At 41.6% G+C, this 25,659-nt stretch overlaps 1 protein-coding gene across 6 annotated transcripts; it reads left to right on the top strand.

The window, feature by feature from the left end:
- The first annotated feature begins 1,225 nt into the window (after window positions 1-1,225).
- Window positions 1,226-24,226, top strand: LOC108883443 (5'-AMP-activated protein kinase subunit gamma-2). Of its 6 annotated transcripts, none has more exons than XR_007813029.1 (16): window positions 1,227-1,594; window positions 3,411-3,476; window positions 5,383-5,644; window positions 13,701-13,927; window positions 16,374-16,425; window positions 17,607-17,713; window positions 18,453-18,534; window positions 19,277-19,335; window positions 19,444-19,489; window positions 19,601-19,655; window positions 19,741-19,867; window positions 20,147-20,312; window positions 20,397-20,434; window positions 20,549-20,695; window positions 20,783-20,970; window positions 22,726-24,226. XR_007813029.1 is itself a non-coding variant. In XM_051070004.1 (16 exons), the coding sequence occupies exons 3-16, from the start codon at window positions 5,491-5,493 to the stop codon at window positions 22,755-22,757; spliced, it is 1,386 nt and encodes a 461-aa protein (XP_050925961.1). In that variant the 5' UTR covers window positions 1,227-1,602; window positions 3,411-3,476; window positions 5,383-5,490; the 3' UTR covers window positions 22,758-24,226. The 6 variants fall into 6 exon arrangements, 5 of the variants coding, with proteins under 5 accessions (XP_018532096.1, XP_050925961.1, XP_018532095.1 ...); XM_051070004.1 differs by having other exon boundaries at window positions 1,227-1,602; window positions 20,783-20,876; XM_018676579.2 differs by having other exon boundaries at window positions 1,229-1,594; window positions 20,783-20,876.
- Window positions 24,227-25,659: the final 1,433 nt, after the last annotated feature.

Raw genomic sequence — 25,659 nt, 5'->3', positions numbered from 1 at the left:
CCTCAAAGACTTCATGCAAAGATACAAAACTGCAGTCAGAATTGCTAGGGGAGTATACAGGACTCTGTTCAGTGGCCCTTTTATGTCTTATTTCAGCCTGTTTAACTAAAGCAACTCCTAGAGTGTGAAAACTGTGGAGTTCCTCAAGGTTCAGTTTTGGATCCTTTTGTGTTGCTGCCTTTTGGTAACATCATTCCCAACCACGCTGTTTATTTTTTATTGTTGCTTTATTTTTCTTTGTTTCTTTCTTTATCACACCCCCTACCCCTATCAGAGTTGTTCAGCTGACCTCATTAAAATGGCTGCCCATAAGCTTCTTTAATATGGATAAATGAAGTTATCTTATTTGGGCCTTTCTGGGTGATTTTGCCTCATCATGCTCTGAACTACTGTAACAATGTTGCAGTAAGTTTTGGTTGTAGTTTTAATTTTAAAAGTAATGTATAACAATCCTCCAGTGTCAGCAGGGATTGTTTATAGCCACCCTGCAACCCTTACAGATAAGCAGTCTAGATAATGGATGGATCTATAACAATCCTGTATACGCCAACTGAGCATCATCGTTAGATTGCAGAGAGTAATTCATGCATTTCCACCATTTTAGCATCCTTGCACTGGCCCCCACAGGATTTTAGAATTGGATTTTAGAAGATATTAACTATACATGAAGCACTAAATTAGGCCCAATCTAGAGCCTGTCTTTATTACTGAGCTCTTGTCCCCTACTCACAACTGCTAATTCTAGGAATAAAAAGACACCACAGATGATTGTGCCACATTTTACATTCATTGTCTTGTTGCTTTGACTCTGTACCCCGTGTTTTTACTCAGTCCTTGTAACAGTAATGGTCAAATGCTATGTTCACAGTATGTTGCATTTATTTCATGTCATAATCCAGTTAAAATCTGAGTCGCACTGACATCTGTTGGTGAAGCATCTCTGTACATCAGACCTGCCTGGGGCTGTGTCAAAATCAGCTTCCCCTTCAAAAAAAAACCCCTTGTTTTTCCTGGATTGGTGCCCTCAGTATTTGCCTTTTGTTGTTTTTACACCGTACACGGAAATGACACGAATGGAAAGGAAGTGCGTTTAAGAAATGACAAGTAGCCTGAATATGGCAAATATACAGCCTCACTTCCTTATAGAACAAATAAGCTTGTGGTTATATTAAAAAATGTTTTCACGAAAAGTCAAAAAACAACGACGGAGTGGTCCTGTTTTCATGTTCGCGGGGACACATTTCTCCGGGGTACAGATTATGGCATAACACCTGTAAAGAGTCCGTGTTGAAACTCATTTGAAGATGAGTGCCCTGCCTCTTTTCGCCACGCCAAACCTACTTCCTGGTGGATGAGGCAGCTTCTCCGTGTTGTCGTAGTAAAGTAAGCGGGGGCAGCTGAAGTGAAGGTGGAGGCGGCTGTCGGTGGTCTGAACTCGCGGTGCAGCAGTTAGGTAGTTAGCACATTCTTGTCGCGCGCGTGTGTTTTTTCCACCTTTGAAGAAAAAAAAATGGGCAGCACGGTGATGGAGTCCAGCAAGCACAGCTCAAAGAAAATGCCAAAGAAGAGGAGAAGTCTGCGGATTAACATGCCAGTGAGTCGGTGAAGTATCAACTAATTTGGCTTCTTACTGTGACTGTTTAAAAAAAAACTTGTTGTTGAACTTTTTGTGAAATCAGGAGCAGGACTTTTAGCCGTTATTAGCCGTTTTTTTTTTTTTTTTTGTTGCTTGTGCTCGCACGCGACGTAACAGAGTGTGCTTGACTGACAGCTGTCTCTGCATCACGACTCATCAGCCTGCTACATCTGACACCAAAATATATGTCATTTGTTTTACACAAACAGCCCTGCTAGAAACAGTAGTAACTGTTGGAAATTTATTTTTCTTCTATAAACACTATCAATGTGTCCAATACTAACCCTTTAATGTGATGTCATTGTAGCCAACTCCCCTGTTAGGTCTGCAACCGACGATTATTTTCATTATTGAATAACCTTCTTGCTCAAAATGTCAGGAAATTTTGAAAATATTCCTAGGTAAGGTCTTGTTTTGTTCCACCAGCAGTCAAAACCCAAAGATATTTGGCTTGCTAACGTGTACAACAGATAAGAACAGATAATTATCTCATTTGAGCAGCTGGAATACACATATTTTTTGATCTTTTTGTTTCTAAAAATGACTTACAGATCTTCAAAATTGTTGCAATCATTGAACTGAATTACTGCTAAAGCTTTAAACTAATATGTATGTCTAAACCCTGTGAGGAAAAGCACCTAACTGTAAGCAAAGGAAACATTTCAGTGGAACCAACCTACTCCAAACCAATGAGTCATGATTCATTATGGTCACAATACTGAGGGTCTTTGTTTATTTAACTTCATTTCAGTAGTCAGGTCTGATTTACAATCGCCTCTATTCACCAATCTGGGCAATTTGTGCCCAGGATTGTGTTTTATTTGCTTCACAGGTCAACAAAGACTTGTGAACTGAATGGCATCACTGTACGCTTTAAAGCTTTTCCTGAACTCTTGTTTTTCAAGGTCAAAATATCTCATGGATACTGTGAGCACACTTTGGAGACAGCTAATTTGTTTTGTCTCGTAGCATGGATAACAGCCATGTCACTGTAGCTCATAGGCATGTTTTTTTGGGTTTGTTTGTTTGTTTGTTTTTTGGAGTGCATCCATCAGATCAACATATAGCAAACTTCATTATACGTAGACTGCATATGACCTATAAGATTTTATATAATTTATTATCATTTCTAAGATTTTTTTCATATCTTTGTTTGAAGTTAACACTCCTGAAATGCCAGTACCACCTGAGCTTTTTAAGATGCATTTCTGTACAGCTGTATTTATTGGGGAAATGACTTCCTTGATCAGTTGTAAGCTTGTGAATGCCATGCTGTCTCTGCAGCCAATTCTTAACGTGCTTCGTTTTGGAGCTTTCCACCGGCACATTGAACCTCCCAAACCTCAACCTGGTGGAAACACTGATATAGCTGCATGTTCACGTAATTACATCTGTGTCATTAAACTACCTTTATGCTGCAGTGTGCATACCATCGTCTGTCTTGACAGGGATGTCAAAAACCCAACCCTTGGTATGGGGAAGGAGTGTGTCGTGTTGCATTTTCTTGCAAAGGTTCCCGCTGTGACGACACAGGTTTATCTTCTTTCTTCTTTTTTTTTTTGAGTGACATGCCAAAAGGCTAAACCGGGTTGGTATGAACATTTTTTTCTTTCTCTCAAAGCGATGAGCACATTTGTAAGGTTTTTTTTTTTTTGTTTAAAAAAGACTAAGAAGGCTTTCGTGTTACCTGTTATGACATGCCATTTTGTTTTTCTGCCGCATTTCTTGGAAGTTAGCTTTATCCTTGACACCCAGATCTCTTTTATATATGCAGGACTTTGGTGCATTTGCTTCCCCACAAGTGGAGACGAGCAGCTCAACCAAAAGTGGCGCTCAGACGGTACAGAATTTATTTTCATTTGATAATTTTTGTGTCATCATTTGTCATTTGCTCGCCAATTGTTTGTTTTCTCAGGCTTGCTGTCTCCCCGCACATGATTTATCATGTCTGCTTGGCTCTGTTTGTTTGGCTTTGGACACATTTAGACGTGGATTTGGGAGAGCAAAATACTACACAAGGCCATCTCTCCCATTCTGCCAACCCTCACTGGCTTACAGTAACATTACGCCCACTGTGTCCAGGCGTAGCAAGATCACATTCAGGAATACAGGAAATTGATTTTTGTAAAAGAAAGCAGCCTCTTCCTACTGTCTGCTCTAATTGATTTGAATCAGAATAATCCTCCACCGTTAGCTTATCGAACAGAATACACATTTCAGTTTACCTCAGTAATATTTGCACAATGCTGTTAAAAACCTGAATTCTCATTGTTATTACTCAATTATTTCAAAAAGTGCTGATTTATATCCTGACAAAATCCTGATAGCTGGTTTACTTGCCTTAACAAGCTCTTGCACAATGACAGAATGAGAGCTGTTGGCAAACAGAGGAGATGGGTGTGTGCTCTCACTCCCTCAGATTTGTCACAGGATTGGTTTAAACAAAAATGTGCGCATGGAGCAGCACCAGCCTTAAGCAAATACCACCGTGAACCTTTGTTAAGGAGACCAGTGAGAACAATCCTCTCCTCTTTGATTTGATTTGTTACAAATCTGGTGATTGAGTCCCTCGTGTTTTTATTTGTGTGTTTTGCTTCCTACAGAGCAGCAGTAGTTCTTTTTGTACTTCACATCACCAGTGGTTATTACTGTACACAAGACCTTTATCTCCAAACAATGTCACCAAAACACTTCTGTTACATTCATTGTTTTCAGTAAATACAATCCCTGAGCTAGAGATCGCTGCTTATCATAATGCTTCACTGTATCAGAGTGCACAAACGGTTAAAAGATTTGTTGTTGGTACATCCAGAGCAGGCAGCAGTCAGTGGTGGGAGGAGGCTCTCTATGTCTCCAGCTAGATTGGCTGCCATCTCTCATGTTTTGTTTTGGAATCTGCACAGCGAATAGACAGGGATTTCTCTGCCTGTTTGTGCAATACCAGCCTTGCAAAAGGCAGACGTATAAACACAGAAAGTCATAATGAAAAATATTGTCAGTATTTAACTAAGAGATGCGCTGATCGTCTGATAGTGAACCTGGTGTTACCTGCTGTTTAAAAACCTGTGTCGAGGGTGAGGCTGTTTAACATGGTGCCCTGTGAACACACTTCACAACATGACAGGATATTGTAGTTAGAGGGAAGTGGGGAAACACTGGATCCTCACAATGTTTTATAAAATCATCTCAGCTGCTAAACATTGCAGCTGACTGCAGCATGAATTGCAAAATTGCTAATATTGTGTCCTTTTTTGCTATAACCAAGTCTCACAGCTGTGGTTTGAACAAACTGACATGTTTCTGTTCAGGATTTGGTTGGTTTGAAGCGAAAATGAATAAGAAAGTCCAGAGATCAATATTGTTGTTTTTTCTGTAACTTTTATCTCCTTTCCTTGTTTAGCAACTAGATCATGAAACACTCACATTCTCATGCAGCGTTTTATGAGATGCCATCAAGTGTTACAATGTGGTTAACTAAACAAAACATATGTGGAAAAAGGAGAAGTGACCAGAATAGCAGGCCCCCACAAAAAGTGCAATCAGTGGCTGTCATTTCGCAATAAATCTCTTCTCCACGTTTGCTCATTCAGTGCAGCCTTTTGTTTTGGATCTTGTGTCGTCCGTGCAGAGTTTGTCACAGTTTCGCTCTGCAGCCTCTCACTGTCTCATTTTAATGTTGTGGAAGCACGCTGCACATAAACCCACACACAGAGAAATAAAACTGCCTCCTAATTGTCTCCTCTCAGGGAGAGCGTCTCATCCGCTCAGCCAGCCCCACCACAGGAGTGTCTGCGAGGAGCCCTCCCAGCGTCCCGCTGCTCCCGGGCCCTCACTCAGCTCCAGTGCAGTCGAAGATGAGCTCAGGTTCACCCAAAACCCTCTTCCCCTATGCCTCCCACCAGAGCTCCCCACCCAAGTCCCCCCGCCGCCTCAGCTTCAGTGGTATCTTCCGCTCGTCATCAAATGCAACACCTGCAAGCATCAAAATCTTCTCCAGAACCAGGAGAGGTGAGTCAGAAAAGCTAACATTGCGTTGACAGCACAGTCATGGGGGAAGTTTTGTTGCTGGAAACTGAAAGGGCGACTGCTGTAACACCAGTTGGTAAATTGACTACAACTACATGCCAGTAGTTTTATAAATTATAGTGAGGAAAATCGTGTAAAACAGTGTGTCATCTGGTGATAAAGCAGGTCAATACTGATGTTATTTTGTACTAAGAGCAGGTCTTAGAGGAAGACGATGGTAAAGGAAGTAAGACACACAACAAATGAAACCAGGTTATCTCAAAGATCATTTGGTTTTCCTGCTGTATATACAAGGTAAAGCGCCATGCAGGAACCTCTGTCTATCTGATTGAGGTCATGAGTTCAGATATTTTGCAGAGTGAGACACGTCAAGTAGCATGACAATAAGGAAGTAAAAGCATGGGTTTCTTCATGGTAAAAAAAAAAAAAAAGAAAAAACAGAAAACCCACTGCTTTGCTTTGTGGTATCCTACAGGCCAACATGGTCACAAGCCTCATCAGACAGAGGGGCGATAACTTGAATGCAGACAGATGTTCCTTCATTATCAGTCATCTACTTATTGATGTCAACAGCTTTCTTCTAGGCAAAGGAAATGGTTGGCTTGGTTTATCGTCAGAATCAAAGATGGGGTTTTTACAGCAATCAGTTCCTAGCATCGAAGAGTGGATATTGCAGAGCCAGTTTGCTGGGTTAAGTTACAAGTTTTGGAATCCCACAGATGGGCATACAGCCACAGCACATTCTCCATATGGCCATTAAAACTCAATAATGACATAATTAAAGAAAATACTACTGGTATTTGTAAAGAAGTGGAAATGAGACAGACCAGGCAGAACAAGGCCTTGTTTTATGAGGAACAGACCTATCAGGCAGATTTTCAGCTCTCGTGTCTCTGTGTATTTGGTCGGCTGATCATTACATAACAAAAACCAGGCTGTTTCACATGGTAACAGCCCTGCTGGAAGCGGCATCAAACAGTACAGAGATGAGTCATATGTTTTTGGCTCGTACATACACCCATTCTTCTCTGTTTCCTCGCAGAGGGTCAGTTTGGCAGCAGTCGGTGGAATAGCTCTGTCAGGGCCAGACCTCGAGTCAGCATGCTTCGTTTCCTCTGGAGATTGTTATTGACGTTAACCGAAACTCAAACACACCGAAGCGCACCAACTTCTATGGCTGCCTCATGCCAGCTGCTCAGGATTACTAGTGTCTGATGTGGTATAAGACATTGCATCCTCTCCAGTGGTTTACTGACTAATGATGTGGCTTTAAGTGAATGGTGGCCAATGATCATACAGACAAAGTATGTTTCTAAATGAACATCATCCAGCAAGTGAGTGGGCACACCAGCCTATTCTATTTTTATGAGGGGAATGTTTTTGTAGACACCTCACTTTGGCCACAAGGGTGTGCTGAAGGCATAGTCTTGACTTGATTTGACATCTACATTATTATTTTCTAAAACTTGTGTAAACAAATTAAACAATGTTAACAATTTGTTGCATTTCCGAGCATCTGATTTTGTATCATTTTTATATTATTCATCAGGTAAGTGATTTTTCTCAGATGCATTTATATCCATATTTGCCACAAATATGATCAGAATGTCTTCTCATTTCCAGCCGTTCTAAATATGTGTTTTCGCATCGCCTGGACAATGTCAGTCTCTCACTGCTGAAGGCAACTGTAGTGCTTTCATTCCCTTATCTGGAAGTGACCAGACTCTCGGGAGCTCCTCACATAGCCATGCAAGTTTTTTTCTCTCTCTCTCTCTCTCTCTCTCTCTCTCTCTCTCTCTCTCTCTCTCTCTCTCTCTCTCTCTCTTTCTCTCTCACTCTCTCTGTTGCTACTGTGTGCTGTATGTTGTCAGTAAATAAAGGAACTGGGCAGTTTTGACTTTCCAAATTCACAGAATGCAGGCCTTACAAGGGCAGGATGATAAATATATATATATATACTTTTTTTGAAAGCTAAGCTAGCAAAGAGATTAACAAATACACCTTGGAGATATAGATGTGAAATCCAAACAGTATTTAAGAACCACCTGGATCTGTTTCTTAGCAACCCTCAATACAAATGGAAGTGAATTAATTTTCCAAGGATAATGAAAAAAAATATTACAATGAGATGTTTGAGATGAGTGATTTCCTCACTGACATCTCAACCTCTGACTCATATTGGCCATTGACCCAGTGAGCAGAGTGGAACACTTGCATAACATGTTAATTGAGATGTGTACTGGACATGCTGTAGCTAATGTGAGCAGCAAATACTGAGTAGGCCATCTGTTAAGGGTAAGGGAGGCTAGTGGTATTGAATGGAAGCTTTCTGATCAGCTGACAGAGCATGGGATGTCCCCCTGCTGTCGTCTGACGGGAGGGCTGGCCTCTGCAGTCTTAAAGGTCAGGCCCCCCAAAAGTTACAGACAACTGCCTGCACAAATGGCTGAGCTGCAGGACACCCAGCTGAAAGCCACAACCTTTATGTTCTTTATTTGTCATCTGTTTAACGACTTAGCTGCAAATTTAGACAAATTTAAAATGGAGGAGGATTTTCCTCCTCAGGAAACGTTGAATGAATGTTACATTGTGTGAAGACGGAGTGAGACAGATGTGTCTGTGCTGAATTTACTCTGCGGGCAAGAGGGGAGGACAGTGGGAAGGGGGGTGGGCGGGGAGACATGCAGCCTGAGCCAATCACCGGTGTAACCTTCAGAGACTGGCCTCCTTTTACAGGCTGCTGACACGGCTGCTATATTAAAGAGACGCCACCCACAGCTGCACCTGACAATTTAAAGCACTGACACTGCTGAGAGGGGGAAAAGGCACTCCGGTCTGGCCCGTCCCAGTCGTTATTTGCATCACTCACAAGAGGCGCTTTGCTTTTCGTCGCTGAAGCTGTGTGGAATTTATGGCTTTCGTACTCTCCAAGTCTTTCCCATCAAATATATGAGCTGACTCAGAGTGATCACTGCTTCCTGCTGGTTCTGTGCTCCGTGGCCGTGGAGGATTTTTTTCCCCCTGGATATGCAAGCTTAGGCTGTATTGGTGACTTGCTGCAGTTGTCTTATTCTGTTCATAACTAGTACTACTTGTGCCAAGACAGAGTGGAATGCGCAACTTCATGGAGTAGCCAAATGTATTTTTTCTCCTGCTGATTTATTTGAAGTTAAAAGAAGATTCCTTGATCCATCGCTTGCAGGTGACCGGTTTCCTCCTTTTAGGAAAGAGAGACCTAAAGACAGACTGAACAGCCTCAAAGACTAACCATCCTCTAGATCTCTTGACTCATCTCAAGTCATCAGTTGAATTTACTTTTTTAATCTTAATTTCTGTACAACTCTCTTCACCTTAGAAATGGAGTGACTGTCAATTTGAGCCATCTCTGCTCCTCTTTTCGTGATGTGGATGGTCATGGTCAGATTTAGTTTTGAGCCCACAACCCACTGCGTTCCATGAAGAGGTTCGGCAGCCTGAGAAGGAGCAAGAAACGGAAGGAGCAAGATGGGTTAGGGGGGAGGCATCAGTCCGAGGCATCCTGTCTGTCTGGTAATGTGCTGTACTCTTCACCTGCTACATTAGACCTTTTATCTTTTGCTGCAACTTCTCTGATCTTTGATACAGATCTTTTATGTTTACCGTCAAACAGCATCTATACTTTCTGTCGTGGACATTTCTATTTAAATACAACTTTTTAAGTACATTATATTGTAAAGATTTCAGAATAATGTTTTCTAAACTTGAGTAAACAAAGGGACAGCATCTATATCTTAATTGCTATTGATTTGTTCTTTGCCCCACTCTCTCTCTCCCTCTCTCTCTCTCTCTATATATATATATATACATAGAGAGAGAGGGGGGGTATATATATTTGTTTGTTGTATCCTTAGGTGCTCCATATAGTTTAGGTGCTGGTGTACATGGCTGGTCTCTGGTTTCCCAAATGCATGCAATGCATCTGCACAAAGTGACAGGACACAGGCCAAAGTGGTAAAACTATGTGTGAGGGGCTGACCTGAGGCAGGAGTTCAGCCATCACTTTGCTAAATTAACATCCATGGATTCATTTAAATCGCTGCACAGTCAGTCTCCAGTAACTTAAATGTCATAGTGGTGTGTGAAAATATGAACTGAAGCAAAATGTAAATAGTTTTTATTTTGTAGTAGTCCTGTCATTATGATATTATTATAGCCATGTCATTTTATATAATGAGTTCAGTGTCATTATTCTGCCCCATATTCAAAGGAAGTCTCCTTAGAATAGCTGCTCCATTTTGAAAACTTTATTAAAAGAGACACGAGTGGGCATTTCAGCTTAACCAGTCACACTCAGAATGAGCTAAGTGGAATTTTTGCATCCTTGTCTTTATGTTTGGGAGCAGTCACCCACTATTCTTTCAGGTTTTCATCAGAGGAAGCAGGCCATGAGCAGTCCAGACCACCATGCAGACTTAATGCAGTTATTGTAAAGTGTTTGCTCATAATGCCTGATGAGTGAGGCGCTGGGACACACTGTGTGGCATTCAAGTGGCACTTTATCACAGACTTCACAGCTCCTGATTTAGAGCCAGTCTGACCTCGGTGGAGTAGATGAGAGAAGCGGGCGTTCTGTCACTGTGATGTACATCCGTATGTGGCCGTATGAGATGTAGAGTTCATCATAAAAAGCAGTATACAATGTGGTGACACCTCAGCCTTTCCCCTAAGTCCTTTGATCCAGAGCCTCTGTGCTGGCGAGGTTGCAGCTATGTTGCTTATGTTGTTCACTGCACCCTTTAAGAAGCTGACATTTACATGTGAAATTTCAGTAGTGGCCAATTAGAGGACACCTGTGTGCTCCTCAGCAACACCGTATGTCAGTTTGAATTGTGACTGCTCAATTAAATGTTTTGCCATGATGCAGTTTACACACTTGTGTGATTTTGTGAACCTGCCATTACTGAGGTGCTAAACAGTTGCCTCATTTTTAGTAGGAGCTTGTATAATACCGTACCAGGCACATTAGTTTGAAACTGCTGCTGCTAATTGGGGCTACTGGCGGTTTGTCACATCACCTATTGCTTCACAATCCACACACCAGTTTTGAGCAGTGCACCCTCACAAACAGAGCCATTCACAGATTCAGCGTGTTACATGGCTGGCCTGAGACGGCAGCACATCCATTGGACCTGTGCAGGCCTCACTAATGCTCGACGTCAACCAATGGGGCTCATGCTGCTCAGTGTCAGAGTCAGCGTAGCCCTGAAAACACCCCCGGTTACTCCTCAGGGGGCACCCAGACTGAGAGGATCTGCTTTTATCTGTGTTGCACTGCATTGCAGTAAATTACAGTAATACAAAGAGAATCACTGCCCACATTGTAGATCAGATGTTTTTGTTCAGCAATTCATATTAGGGTGGAAAATATTATTTTCATTATTAATTAATCTGCATTTATGATGAATTGTTTGGTCGATATAAAGTCAGAAAATACTTTAATCAACTAATACTTTAAATCTAACTAGTTGCAGTTGTTTATTTGGGTTGACCAGTTGATTAATTTCTCTAAGTCAATGCTGCTTTTGTCTCCCTGTGTCCAAAGCTGTGTCCATTACGTCAGGACATCTTATCAGCATGCAGTATCTTCACTCTTAAATCTTATATAGAGTACTGTGTAGTGTTTTTTTGTTTGTTTGTTTTTGTTGTTTTTTTTTTATGCACATAAAGTTAGATGGACTGGATTACTTAAAGCAAGGTATCCATTTCCTGTTTCCTGGGTGGTGTCTAGCTGCCTCCTATTAACCAGGCTGAGGAGAGGGCTCCCAGCCCCGCTGTTATCTCCTCCTGTGGAATGTGCCACAACAGCGTGGCTAAAATAAGAAGGCTACACGGCGGAAGCAGGGCACACCAAAGAGGGTCGGTGCACGCCAACTAAATGTCAAGAGATAGTGTGTGGAGTGCACTCAGACAGACCAAGGAAAAATGGTCGACCAAGACACTGGGCTTCATTTATGAAAAACGACCCTTAACTTGATCTCTGTTTGAAGCAGATATTTAGAGACCTAATAAGACATCGGGTGAAATTATTGCACCATACTGACTGTTTACATTTGTCTTAAGATCCTAGACACTTTATTTCTCAGTCATATGTTCATACGATCTCAGTTTGGTACATATGAGCGAGTGGGATGATTCACTGAAACTGATTCTTTTCACGCGGGCTGAGTTGAGTCCTCATGTGACATTTACATAGTCTCGGCTTTGCTGTCACACTGCTGTTGGATATGTGGGCATGATAAAAGTCAACTGGAAGTCTCATGGCGGAGGCCTTGTAATGTGAACCATTTGGTCCACATCATCCACGTCCCTCATTGTCTGGCCTCAGAAATATGTCAGCAGGGGTGGGGCCGGGGGCAAGCATGAGTGTCGCATGTCACCGTGCGTAACATTGTGACGCCCAAGCATGTGGAGCTGCTGTCATGTGACTTGACACCTTTAGCCTGACACTGTCACAGGAGGAGCTGCGTCACAGACAGCTGACTGTTTACACTGGGGTTGGGCTTAATGTGGGTGCTCATGTTGTAATCAGCCTAGTTATCGTGGAGGGGACGCCGAGAACAGGAAGAGAAGACAACCTGTATGATTCATTGTGTTTCTTTTTCCCAATATTGATCTGTTATTGATTGCTTTTTAGAGAACTAATTCAGATTAAATGAGCTTTGGAGTGCCATCAAGGGATTTGTCATTTGGACAATCAGAGGAATGCAGACAGCTGTCATCTTCACTGCAGTGTTATCGAGGAATATGCCACAGGAATAATTATAACCTAGAGTTAGTGGTCACATATAATCAATAACTTAAATAATGTGTTTAAAAAACACTTAAAACAACTAAACTTTTGATTAAAAACATGCGGCCAATTTGTCTCACTAAAAATTTAATGAGGTCCAACCCACAGAGACGTAACTGGAGCTCTCGCCGGTCGGCCTTTGCCTTCTGATCCCACACAGGCTTAAACCAACCTCCTCGTCCTGAATGCAGAAGGTTGTGTAGTGTGTTCAGTTTAAAGACGAGACCTAATTTAATTGAAAGTGTGGATATAAACAAACTTTTTTAGCTCTTAAACAAACAAAAAAAGCAGGAGACAAAACACATATGAGACTGGGAGATGCAGTAGTGAGGGGATTTACCAAAAAAATGAAAGGCTCTGCACACCCACACAGGTATTTTCACTTCTGGCTAATTAGACTTCAGCTGTGGTTGAAGTTGGGTGGAGCCATGCTGTAATTACATTCCCACACACAGTCGTCAGATGAGGTCTTTACATGCAAAATAACTGAAAACACCTGTGTGGGTGAACCATGGACGTGAAGACCTTTGTGACTTTAAAAAAATGTGTCTGTCAAGCTCTTGATTAGTTAAATTATCATTATTTTGACAACACAATCCAGCCTGCATATAGTTCGTTCATATAGAGATTAATAGATTTCAGGGATTAGTATATGATCATGTTTTTTTTAATTTCCATCCACACTAGGTAGAAAAAATAACAAAAACTTCTCATAGGAACAAAATAACTCACAATGTTTAGTTACAATCAGTTTATTCCATATGAGGGTTGTTTTTGAGGCAGATCCTTTACCTCTGTAAGTTGCTATATGTTTTTGCAAACTCTGTCTCTTAAAGCTGACACACATTGCTAATGGGATTCATTTGTTAATGTAAGCTGTATTATCTAGTAGTATTTGTAATAGTGGTTTAACTACTGCATCTCTGTCTGTCAACGGCTGGACTGTGGATTTATCTCTGGTATCTGTGTTGTTTCTCAGTCCTCAGGGCTGTCAGTCCCTGATAGATCAGATATGCATTCCTTCTCTGTTACAGCGTGTGACAGCATCGATGGTATCTGCAGCAGTCATGACTGTAGCACCTCAGTCTTGCCAGCTAAGCCTATCAGCGATGTCAGTCCCCACCGCGTCTCGGCGTCGCTGCCAGCACGGTGTGGATTGGCATCGAGGGAAACGAGAGATAAGTTGACATATCTTCTATCTCTCCGCAGCCTCGGGACTCTCCACGCCACCCACCACCCCGACCCAGGTGTCCAGCCAACCTGTGTTCACCCAGGAGGCCCAGTCGAGCGGGCCCAGCCCTGAGCGCTCGGAGCCAACCACCCGATCCCGCTCCCTCTCCACGCCTCCAGACACAGGGCAGCGACTCAGCCTCCCCTCTGCTAAACCCCCGATCCCTTCCTCGAGCCCTGTGCCATCTTACTCTACCTCACAACAAGTGAGTCATACTGCAGAGCTGTTTGGATTTCCATTTTAAAAAATCATGTTATTTGTTTTCCTCAGGACAGCTCAGTCATTGCTTGTGAGCTCTGAACTGTAAATTAATCCGACTATGACTCAGCCTTAAAAAGACTGAGGTGTGACTTCTTGCACCAGTTAGAACATAAAAATTAAATTTGGTGTGAAGACTTTATCATGTTACGGCTCAGTACATCTTTTGTTGGTTAAGGAGCAGCATGTTTTCCCATCACAGGTACAAAACTAGTTCAGAGCTCACCTCCTCAGTTTCAAGTTTTACGAGAATTCACATAAGTAATGACTCAACTGACCTGGGGCTCAGAAGTAACATATGCATGGGAATTTGTGAAATAGGTGAAATATTTATTGCTTTTACTCAAAAATATGTGACTGAATTTGCAGGTTAAACAATGTAACTTTAATCTAATTCAGTATCAGTGATGTTAACTCATATTTTCTGATCATGGGTTATTAAAGCTGATAGCTGTTTTTCCTTTGTGGCTACATAAAAGTGTCCTTACATGCCTTCTGTCTATGAGTCATGCGCTGCTTCACTCAGTCATAAGGGCTTACTTTGACAGTGGTGAACAGAAAGAATGGGTGATGCAAATCTCTTTAGCTCTGATACTTCAGCTCTCAGTTGTGTCAACAAACCTGTGTTTGCACTATTTGCTCTGAGTGTCGGTGGCAGAGCAAAGGTGTAAATATTGTTTCTGCGTGGAGGCAATATCTCGAAACAGCGTTAGACGTTGGCTAAGCGGCTGCACAATTGACTGTTAACTGCAAAAACTGCTGAGAACAAATTTAGTCTTTGTCACAAGACTTCTTTGCTGAAGGTTTATTGGGACTCAGACAGTCTGAGTCAGGATGTGATACCAGATTTCCTACAGCTAGTGAAGAATGACTTCATGAGCTGCTGTGCAGATTTAATGAATAATTATCTGAAGGTCTGTCTCGACCTGTCTGCTGTGACTGATTGTGGGTTCTAGCCAGGGAGGGCAAATCAATATTTCATCACTAACACTGTATACGGTTGATATTAACACCCAAGGACTCATGATGGTGCTTGAAGAGGGATGAGTCAGTGGCTGTCTGTGCCCCCTCCTTCTCCATCATATATAAAGGATGCTGATGAAAAAAAATCTTCTGATTGTGTAGTTGATTCTTTGTCAAATCTAATTTTAAAAGCAATTCATATAATGAATTTTTGTATGTCTGACTCCCCAGGAGGTTGCTGTAATATCAGAAAGCAGGCTGCGTGCCCGCCTGTGATGCAGCAGCAGCAGCGGGGCGAGATTTATGAGAGTGCAGGAGTAGTTTTTTGGCCAGAGAAGTGCTGTGTCACCATTGCAGGGCGACACTGGGGGACTGTCTAACATCCCAGAGCAGGTATGCGGGCTTTTGCTGCAGTGGCTTGTGGTGAATATCCTGGCAAATTAGGCGCCGAGGGAACTCATGTACCAACACGCACACTTTGAGTATACAAATCTCTCAGCATGACGCGGCATATTTCACGCTGGGAACTGGCCTGTGCTGCCTGCGAGATGCAAAAAGCACAATTTGCTTGTCATTTTCTCATGATGTTGTTGTTGTTGTTGGCTGTTGCTGCTGCCAAGAACCAAAGGAGTTGTGATTGTAGCGTTCAGCCGTGTTGCTCGTTTTTGTCAGACGAGACGAACTGCGAGGATGTGACAAGGCATCCCCAGCTTCTTGCTGCTTAGCAACGTAAGGGATTTCCTAATATGGTGAAGCACCCAGGTTGCCTCCGCATGGAGGGGTGTGTCCACAGCTCGTGGCGCTTCCGGTTTTTTTTTTTTTTTTTTTTTTTTTGTTCTCCTAACCTCACGCTTCATGTCAGAGACTTTACCTGCGGTGAGTGTTTGGTAGATTGTAGTTTTAACAGTGAATTCAGCTGGTTTACTGTGGCAGGATTAATTCTCACGCGCTTGTCGGAGCGGCGTGTGCGGCACCGCCCCCCCCCCCCCCCCCACCCTTCCCCCGCCCGCTGCAGCAAATGGATCAGGACTGTTCCACTCCGAGTTTTGAGGGGTGTGTGCGTGTAGTCTAATAATAATGAAGCACTAAAGTTGCAACTCAGCGGCGAAGGTTTTTTGTCACGTTACCTGTGTATATTTAGCGGACCTGGAGGAGCGTTATGTAAACTGCAAACTGCTGGTGGCACACGACGTTTCTTCTTCTTCTGTTTTTTATTTTTTATTTTTTTTATGCGGGGGGTTTTTGATGTTTGCGCACCACATTCGGTGTGATCGCAGTCTACTGGGGCCGCTGTTGAAAAGTCGCTTCACCCAGCTGCTCACTCACAATTTTCAGCAAAGTTTTGTGGTTCGCTGTCGTGTGTTGCTGTGAGGATCTTCACCGCAAACTTCTACCCCTTTACCCCCCTCCTCCTCCTCTCTCTCTCACAGGTCTACGGTTTATTCGAAGGCATGCTGGAGAAACTTGAACTAGATGATGATGGTAAGTGTCCCGCTGCGATATCTGCTGCTGACCCACTGCTCTCTTTCACTGCCTTTAGCGCAATTCCTCCCCGCTTATTGTATAGGAAAGGTGATCGGGGTATCAGAGATGTTTCATGACATGTTGCCACGTTAAGAGAAGTCACAAATCCGTTTTAAAGGCTGTATCGGCAGTGCGCCATCCACAGAGAAACATCGATTCATGCGCTGTGAACTGTGTCCAAAAATGCCAGGGATTCCCTCCACAGGCTGCTGACTTCACCGGTTTGATGTATATATCACACCCGTGCCTTTAAATGCCTAGTAATTGCTTTAAATGAGAATGGAAGGCAGCAGTCTTGATGAATGATAACAGATAACCTGTGCAATGCTGGAGGGACTAGTTGCATTTAAACAGAGGAGATATTCAACAGGCCTTTCATCTACATTTTATCACGGTCATTAATTTGAACATATTGCAGAATATGTCTCAGGAATTTCCTTTTAATTGGTTGACTTCTCATGTAAAATATAAAAACGTGATGTCCTCTGATGTCCTGTTTAACTGTCAGATTCAATTCAGAACAGCTTCTTGTAAAGGCAAATGTATGCAACATCTAGCCTGCTAGATCAACACACGATAGATAAGAAAGAGGAACGCTGTTAATTATACATGCTGACACAGTCAAAGGCTTTATGCTTAAAAACGATATACGTATATCAGTAAATTAATAGAGACAGTCTAAAAAGATGTGAATATATCTGACCACAGTCTGAAAACTTGCAGTGGCATATCCTTACATTCATTTAACTAGAACAATTAGTTATTTTTATGTTTTTACTTGATGAATTGATTAAATTGTCATTTAATTTTCTACATGTTGACAACTCTGCTCAGTGTTCCTCCACCACATGTGGGAAAAATTTACTGTAATCTTCAAAGTGCATCATCTGTGAAAGATCTAAGCTCCTGCAGTACTTTACTATCCATGTTTTTCCACTGTTTTTGTGCCTGTTGGTGCTTAAAGCAGAGCGTAATTATCAGTAAGATGGAGCAGTAAAGTGGCAGTAAGTGGTCCAGGCCCGTAATGGTTGTTTAGGCTCAGAGTGTGTTTTGTTTCCAGGCTCTCATTATATATTCCCTGTGAGATTTCTCCTTCCTCTAAAAGTATTTTCCTGCTCCCCTTTTTTCTCCTCTTAAAGCTGCTGAACCTGAGAGTGATATTTACATGCGCTTTATGAAATCCCACAAGTGCTACGACATCGTCCCCACGAGCTCCAAGTTGGTCGTGTTCGACACAGCGCTCCAAGTGAGTACAGCTTATCTTTATGTCTCTATATCTGCGCTTCCTTTTTGTGGTTGAACTTAAAACGCATGTCAAACAATGAGTTGTCAGTTCATTTAGTTTGTCACAGCTTGTTGCAGCTCATTTTCCTGCAGAAGGTCCTTCATATAATCATAACAACACTATAATTTCAAAACACAGTTACAAACTGCCTTACAAATAAAGCAAATATCATATATGATTTTGAGGTCACTCTGTTGAGAGCTGAAAGAGCCTGAGTTAATGTTCAATAAAATGAGCGGGATTATTTTTGCCTCAGAGCAGTTTCTATGAGATGGTTGGTGAAATTGTCATAAAGCAGTTAAACAGTAATCCTCTGGAGGTTTTTACCGCTTTGATGTGTAGATCTTCAACCACTAAAAAGGTTAGGGTTAATCCACTCAAGCCAAGAGTTAAGAACCCTTATCTAAAAGAGGCGGAAATACTAAAACCAAAGCCAAACTATCAAGGGTTTAGACTGCTCTTCAAAAAAAGTGTTTTTCCACTCATGTGAATGTGACAGGAATAGACAAAGTGTTTTGTTTTTCCAACTAACTGCCCCAAAACCATCAGGATTCAGAGTTGTTGCAGATCAAATTTTTGTTTATCCACTAATAGGTTAATAGTGCTTCAGTTGCATAAAAGAAAATCACATGTTGTTGTGAAGTATTTTGTATAATCTTGTTGCGTAATCAAATTATTTTCCCCAAATGTCGCTCGACAGGTTAAGAAAGCATTCTTCGCCTTGGTAGCAAACGGTGTGCGAGCTGCACCGCTGTGGGACACAGAGAAGCAAAGCTTTGTGGGTAAGAACCTCAAAACCCGTCAGGAAATTAAAATTTGTCTCTAATTATGTGAAATGTGAAATTACGAGTGAAAATCTGTTAAGATGTTGTTATATTTAGATAGATTTGACTTGAGATCGCACAGTGCAGTCAGTATATTGTTGGTCCACATTTAATTTTGTAAAAGCAAAGCTGCCATGCTAATTTTTACATCATAATCTCCCATAACTAAGATGGAAAATGTTCTCGCTGTGCTGGTGTACCGTTGCCAAATTAACACAGAGGCGACACTGTGTATTAATGCCGCTGGTCATGGCTGGTGGAGCGTGATGCTATATTGAGCAGAAGTCATTAGAGCTGTCATAAACCATTAGGCACAGCATTGACTCCTCTGTATTGACCAGTGCTCAGACAGGTTGGATTTGAGTATTTGGCTGAAAGTAACTGAGGGGGAAAAAACATCTCAGCACACACTTAGAAAAATAAACCCTCTGTAAGTAAGATAGCATCAAAACCCCAAAGCAGCGGTGAACTGGCTTTGTTGTGCTGCGCAGAGTTTATTGCAAGTCAGCCTGTGATGAATAATGAATGCTCAGTCAGCATGAGGAGAGAAAGAACGGGGGGGGTGTTGTGTGATGTGTTGTTTGAGCCACGCCCTTGTAGAGCGCTGTCTCTTCTACCCAATGTACACAATGCCTGCAGGCACGGCGCTGTGTACATTGTTTATAGACTCGGTGTGTTTCACTGCTCATTTCCATTGCAGGAATGCTGACAATCACAGATTTCATCATCATACTACACAGATACTACAAGTCACCAATGGTAGGTCCGCTCGACAGACACTGCTGCATGAGGTCTGGATTTCTCCATTTTTAAATCTTTTTATTTTTTTTTTGTTTTAACCAACTTCTGGTTTTTGTTGTACCTCAGGTGCAAATTTATGAATTAGAGGAACATAAGCTTGAGACGTGGAGAGGTACGTGTCGTTCGTACTATCGTGTTCTTGTAGGATGGGTGAAGTAATATTTTATCACAGTTTTATAAGCAGAATGTTAAATACTCTAATATTTTCTTTCTTGCAACGCAGAGGTTTACCTTCAAGCAACATTCAAACCTCTGGTCAACATATCGCCCGATGCAAGGTACGTGTCTGACTATAGGTAACTGTATCTGTTTATGTCCATATTTGTTGGTTGTGCTGCCTGTGACTGGTCTTTGTGTTTGCAGCCTATTTGACGCTGTGTACACCCTCATCAAAAACAAAATTCACCGCCTGCCTGTCATCGACCCTGTCACGGGGAATGCACTTTATATTCTCACACACAAGAGGATCCTCAAGTTCCTCCAGCTCTTTGTGAGTCCAACACAGTCGCTGTCTTTCTGTTTGTGAACTAGTGTCAAGCCTGCCTGTTTTTTAAATGTGAAGATTGTGATAATTATCTCACTTCTGCTGGAAACTTTGTCATCTCTCTCCCTGCTTTCACTGTCTGCTGCCCTCTAGTGGTCAATGTGGAAATTAAGAAAATATGCTTTTACCTTTTAAAGAATTGGGATCTCAGTGAATGTGTCTCTGTCTCCTTGTGTGTGTGTGTGTGTGTGTGTGTGTGTGTGTGTGTGTTTATGTGCCCCCCAGATGTGTGAAATGCCAAAGCCGGCTTTCATGAAGCAGACTCTTGGGGAGCTGGGCATTGGTACGTACCACGACATTGCTTTCATCCACCCGGACACACCCATCATCAAAGCACTCAACATCTTTGTGGAGAGACGAGTGTCTGCTTTGCCAGTGGTGGATGACTCAGGTAAGGTCTAGACACTACATATATTTTATTAATGTTACTAAATTAACTTTATTACTAACTGGATTTCTTTTTGTTCTCTTACAGGCAAAGTTGTGGATATTTACTCCAAGTTTGATGTGATTGTAAGTTTACATTTCTACAATTTCTGTTTGTGAAGAGACAATATGTCAAATATTAGGAGGTAAACTGCTCTGTCTTTTATTATTTTATTTTAAACAATGCATTTTCATGTTTAGAACTTGGCAGCTGAGAAGGCATACAACAACCTGGACATCACAGTGACGCAGGCCCTGAAACATCGCTCTCAGTACTTCGAAGGAGTCGTGAAGTGCCATAAAATGGAAACAATGGAGACCATTGTGGACAGAATAGTCAAAGCTGAAGTGAGACTCCTGACGTGCACGTATTAAGAAATAGCCTTAAAACTGCTTTTAAGTTCATCTTCAAACGTGTGCGTGTTTTCATGCCAGGTGCACCGGTTGGTGGTGGTGGACGAGCGCTCCAGCATCGAGGGCATCGTCTCCCTGTCGGACATCCTCCAGGCCCTGGTGCTCAGCCCTGCAGGTATAGATGCTCAGCATTGCTAGCCCCCAACTCCCCTTCTGTCCTGGACCCTGAGCTCTCTCCCCCCTCCACCTGCCCTCTAACTCTGCCCCAGGTAGGAAAACGTGCCTGTTTTTGCTGGCAGCTGGCTGTAAGAGAGGCATGGTGCCCGTCCGACGTCCTGTTTGTCCCGCTGGATGCCGCTGTGTGCAGCAATGTTGTGTGGATATATATATATATTTTGTGTCAGGATGAAAGAACCTGTCACTCTCTGTTAGGACAAGAGCCCGCTGACAGAAAATATGCTCCAGGTTAGAAAAAACAATTTGGTGTACTGCTGTAGCTCACTTCCCATTTCTAGTGAAGGGTAAAGACTTAGCCACCACTAGCATAACACACACAAATCATCGACTGTCAGCGGTCGAGTTCCATATGTGGGTAATGTATGTGCCAGGTTTTGACAAGAAAGTAAGAAAGTACAATGTGTGGAATTAAAAAAAAAACAAAAAAAAACATGGGTCTTGATTTTGATTTTAGCGTTTTTAGACTTTTTGACTGTCCATCACCTTGCCCAACAATGTTATAGAAATTGTAGCACTTCTGCTGATTGGTATAGAACTCTTATAAGAGTGTGTTCATGCTAAGCATGTTTTGAACAGAACCACTGGAAAATGTTGTGTGCTTACATTTGCTAGACATGTTTAGGTCCGCACCAAATAATGATACTCATAAATGAGATGTGCGGTTTAAGAGAAAGGAGAATGAATAAATGTTTTTACATCTTAAGAAGCAGGACTTCTGATAGCCAGTAGTAAACTTGGGGTTGGAGCTCCAGGTCTGTGCAGGTCATCATGTTCAACAAAGAGGGCAGATCATAGCCAAGAACATGTCTTATCAGGTGTAGTTAAAGGTGCTAGAATTTGGTTTGTTTTTGCCCCCAAAACCTGGCACTCAATCTCTGTTTATTGCACAAGTCTGTTGTTACAACATTAAACCTGTGGTTCACTTGTATTTGTGCTTCGTGAACCAAAACAAACCAAAACCGCAAAAATACTTAAGCTGTCCATTGTTGTTGTTTGGATCACAAATGCTAGGTTTGAACGTACTGTTGTATTATAGTTTATATTCTGCTCAGTTTTGCCAGTAGCAAGCTGGACTTTGATGTGAATGTTTTGTGCCGATACGCTTGAAAGCCAATAACTGACGCTTGCATAGTGATTTTAGAGTTGGAGGCTGCTGCGTGTTCAAAAACTGTAACTCCGTTAGGAAAACATGACACACAAGCCTTAACTCTCTGCCCTCTCTGCTTTTTTCCCCAACACAGAATTTACTGATGTGTTTATATCATCATTTATATTTTTGCATCAACACAACCTCCAGTTTTGTGAAATTAATCAGTCTGCTGCAGCTTCTCATTGGGTCTAAACAAAGTCCGACGGGGCAGTCTTCAAAAAGAATGATAAATCTTGTTTTTGAAAGCAGGAAGCTCCGTTTAGACATTTACATGTCTGACATGTTGTCCAGATGAAAAGCTGGCAAAATTACGCCTACACCTACTTTTATTGACTTTATTTCTGCTGCTTGTATCCTCATACTCATTAAAACCTACTGGACACCCATATAAAAACATGTTGAAATATCATAGCTTTGAATGTATAAATGTTTGTATGGTTAGATCCTGCAGCAGAGTGGAATTTTGTTAAGCACGAAGCCACTGGTGAAGTCATGTTATGCATAATTAATGATAATGAAAACACAAAGTTTGGCTTAAATAACAGTAATCCTGCCTATTCTACATGTTTATTTGTGCATATGTGTCTCCGCTGTGTCCTAACTGGTACTCTTTTCTTCTTCTTCTCCTCCTCACCAGATGCCTGTAAGGAGGAGAACCTGACTGGGTGAGAGGGGGAAGGAGGTGTTGGCAGAAGCGGAGACGTGGCAGGAGTAAATAAGTTTGAAGGTTGAGGTAAGGGAGCATGAGGCTGAGCGGAGCCGCTCTGAGGGTCCCAGAGACGCCTGCAACTGATGCACTATAGAGGCTTGGAAACCAAAGAGCTAGACAGCTGAGTGAAGTGGAGTCCCTGCACTGAGGATTTATTTTTTTCCTTTGTTTGTTTGTTTGAACACTGATCAGATGCACACACATACATTAAAATGTATATACATATACACAAACTTATACACACATACCGAGAGATGCATTACGGTTGCCTGCCGGGTGGAAAAGGTGGGAATGTCGAGACGGGTTCTCATGGATTGGGGCTTCAGTGTTTCAGGTTGTATAGTTCTGATCATGCTGCTGTCACCAGTCGATTTTGGTCACATTTAGCGGCTGATGCTGAGTGTTAACACCTGCAGGAAAATGACTTTTCCCTCAGTATTCGCTGTAGAAAGACAAACATGCACAGATGCAACTTATTGTTTGGTAGCAAAACTGCACTTCACCTACAATGTGGCCATTTAATGAAAAGCAGTTTGCCAGTGCCAATATGGAGCGCTCAGTGCCCAGTCTTTATCTGTGTCTTTTGTTTGCCCCGCCCACACCCATTTAACACTGACAGTATTCGCCTCTTTTGAATTTTTGTTGAACAGTGCAATCATTTGGTATTTTAAAGAAACAGTCACAGTATTGATATGTAATGATGAATTAGTTGGCAAAATGCACCTTCAACTTGTATTTCATAATAGAGTCTCCTGTATTTGGCTACATTTTCTGTGACTAAAATTCAAAACCATATCTGAAGTGTTAAGAATACTTACTCTGAAAATTATCCTAAATAAAATCTAAATCATTTTTGACACAACATGCAGTGGTCAGAGGCAAATATAACTGTACATTAATAAGGATTCTGTAAGCCAAGAACCATGAGTGAGTACGTCTCATTCAATTTACTTTATTGTGACTTAAAGATGCATATTTGGAGTGGTATGACAAGACTGAAAATGTCTTTTTAGATTTAAAAAAAACATTTTTTTTAACCTTTTTTTGTTTTTTGAGTGGTTTTGTTGCTTCAGATAATCTGATACTCACAACCATGCAAACCAAACTCAGTTATCTCAGCTGTACAGGTGGACAGGACTCATCTCTCATCTCCGACTGTAAATAGGATCGTTTTTCGGGAAACGTGTCACAGAAAGCTTTATTTTTATGAATGTGTCAACATGTTTAAAAGAGACTGCAGTTTTAATGTTATTTTTGTAAATATATTGTGGCAATATGTCCAGTACCAGAGAAACTTTGTATCAGATCAACATGTACTGTAAATGTGCAAGCATGAGAAACTACACTTCAGCAGTATGAATGTTCTTTGTTTTACTTTTTCTATTTTTCTGGCTGCAGAAAAATAAACGGACACTGAATGTACTTTAAAGCTGTGTTTATACTGTTTTTTTTTTTTTTTTTTTTTTTTTTTTACTGTGGATACTCATGTTTGGGAATCTAGCCTTTGTTATCAGACTAACCCTCACAGTTCTGTCAGAGGTGCCTCTTCATCATACCCCATAGATATACACCAGCTGTGTTTCATGGAGTTGTTCACTGCTACTGTAGTGTTTGAACTTTTAGGCTTGGTCTCAGTCGACCATTTATCTTTCCACTGTTAATCCATTACTTTCACCTGTTCTGTTTTGTCATTTTACCGTTTGTTTACTCATTTTTTAACACTCGGCATCAGACTCAGGTTGGTGGGAAACTGAGGCGTGTCCTGTGCAGTTGGCCTGTCATGGTGACTGGTTATTGTGGCTGCAGATATACTCAACAGCCTCACGCTATTTTGTAATTCTAGTTGGCTGTTTATTTTTCTTCTAAACACAAATATGTGGGTCAAAATTTTCTTTACCAAGTCATTAACAGGATATAATTCAAATTAACTAAGTCACCCCACAATTTTATTCACATATCTCCTGGTAACTGAAGACCCTGTTTTTTGACTCCTTAACAAAGATGTACATTTGTATTTACATGCAGTTGATCTGCAGAACATTAATCTGTTTTGATTGTCGATTCATTGTTAAAGTCATTTTTTCAAGCAACAATGCCAAACTTATAACTATAACCAGGTAAATATGCACTTTAACCACACAAATAGTCAGAATGTAGACATCAGTCTGTCAGTGACCCAACCTGTTTAACACATACAACTATTTTCATGATGGGCCACTGTACTTAGTAACAGTGTTGCAATAGTTTCCTTAATTTTGCGTTTTATTTCATATTACCAGCTAAAACCCTTTAAAAAGCAGCTCTGCATAGCTGAAAACTACTTCATGGCATGTGTGCTGAATGTCTGCACTGTTAGTTTGCATTAGACATTAAAGAGTTTTACTTTACTTTTTAGAGCTTTGAACAAACAGTCTGTTTGTGTTTGATGCTGATCCCTTGATCACAGATATAATTTGTAGTTGGTAGTTATACCACGCTCTGTGTGCCCACTCTCCTGCTGATTACCATATGATGTGAGATTTAGACACTTGTCTTGCACAGTTCTTTAAACATTTCTGTCAGAGCGAACGCTTTTCGCCAACCACAGATGGCCTGAGCAGTCATCACCAAAGCTGTGTAGCGCTTTCCAGCCCTGGAGCCTTTTCTCCTCGTGGCATGCTGCCCTGAGGATATTTTAGAGCAGGGATAGGCAACCATGTGCTGGAGTGTGCTGGGAAAAGGCTGGTTTTTATTTCAGATGAGCTCCGTAGCAGCTGATAACTCATTCTCTCTCTCTCTCTCTCTCTCTCTCTCTCTCTCTCTCTCTCTCTCTCTCTCTCTATCTCTATCTATCTATCTATCTATCTATCTATCTATCTATCT

The sequence above is a fragment of the Lates calcarifer genome, linkage group LG4 (genome assembly GCF_001640805.2).
Source record: "Lates calcarifer isolate ASB-BC8 linkage group LG4, TLL_Latcal_v3, whole genome shotgun sequence".
NCBI classification, from domain to species: domain Eukaryota; kingdom Metazoa; phylum Chordata; class Actinopteri; family Centropomidae; genus Lates; species Lates calcarifer.
Note: the sequence above shows the minus strand (reverse complement) of the source record. Positions and strands in the feature narration are given on the sequence as shown.

What these genes read in the sequence shown, in the direction of transcription:
- LOC108883443 (XM_018676579.2), top strand. Translation starts at nt 1,511, where the DNA reads ATGGGCAGCACGGTGATGGAGTCCAGCAAGCACAGCTCAAAGAAAATG. An exon ending in CTTACTCTACCTCACAACAA is followed by an intron (nt 13,928 to 16,373) that starts GTGAGTCATACT and finishes TCTCTCTCACAG; the next exon opens with GTCTACGGTTTATTCGAAGG. An exon ending in ACAGAATAGTCAAAGCTGAA is followed by an intron (nt 20,696 to 20,782) that starts GTGAGACTCCTG and finishes TTTTCATGCCAG; the next exon opens with GTGCACCGGTTGGTGGTGGT.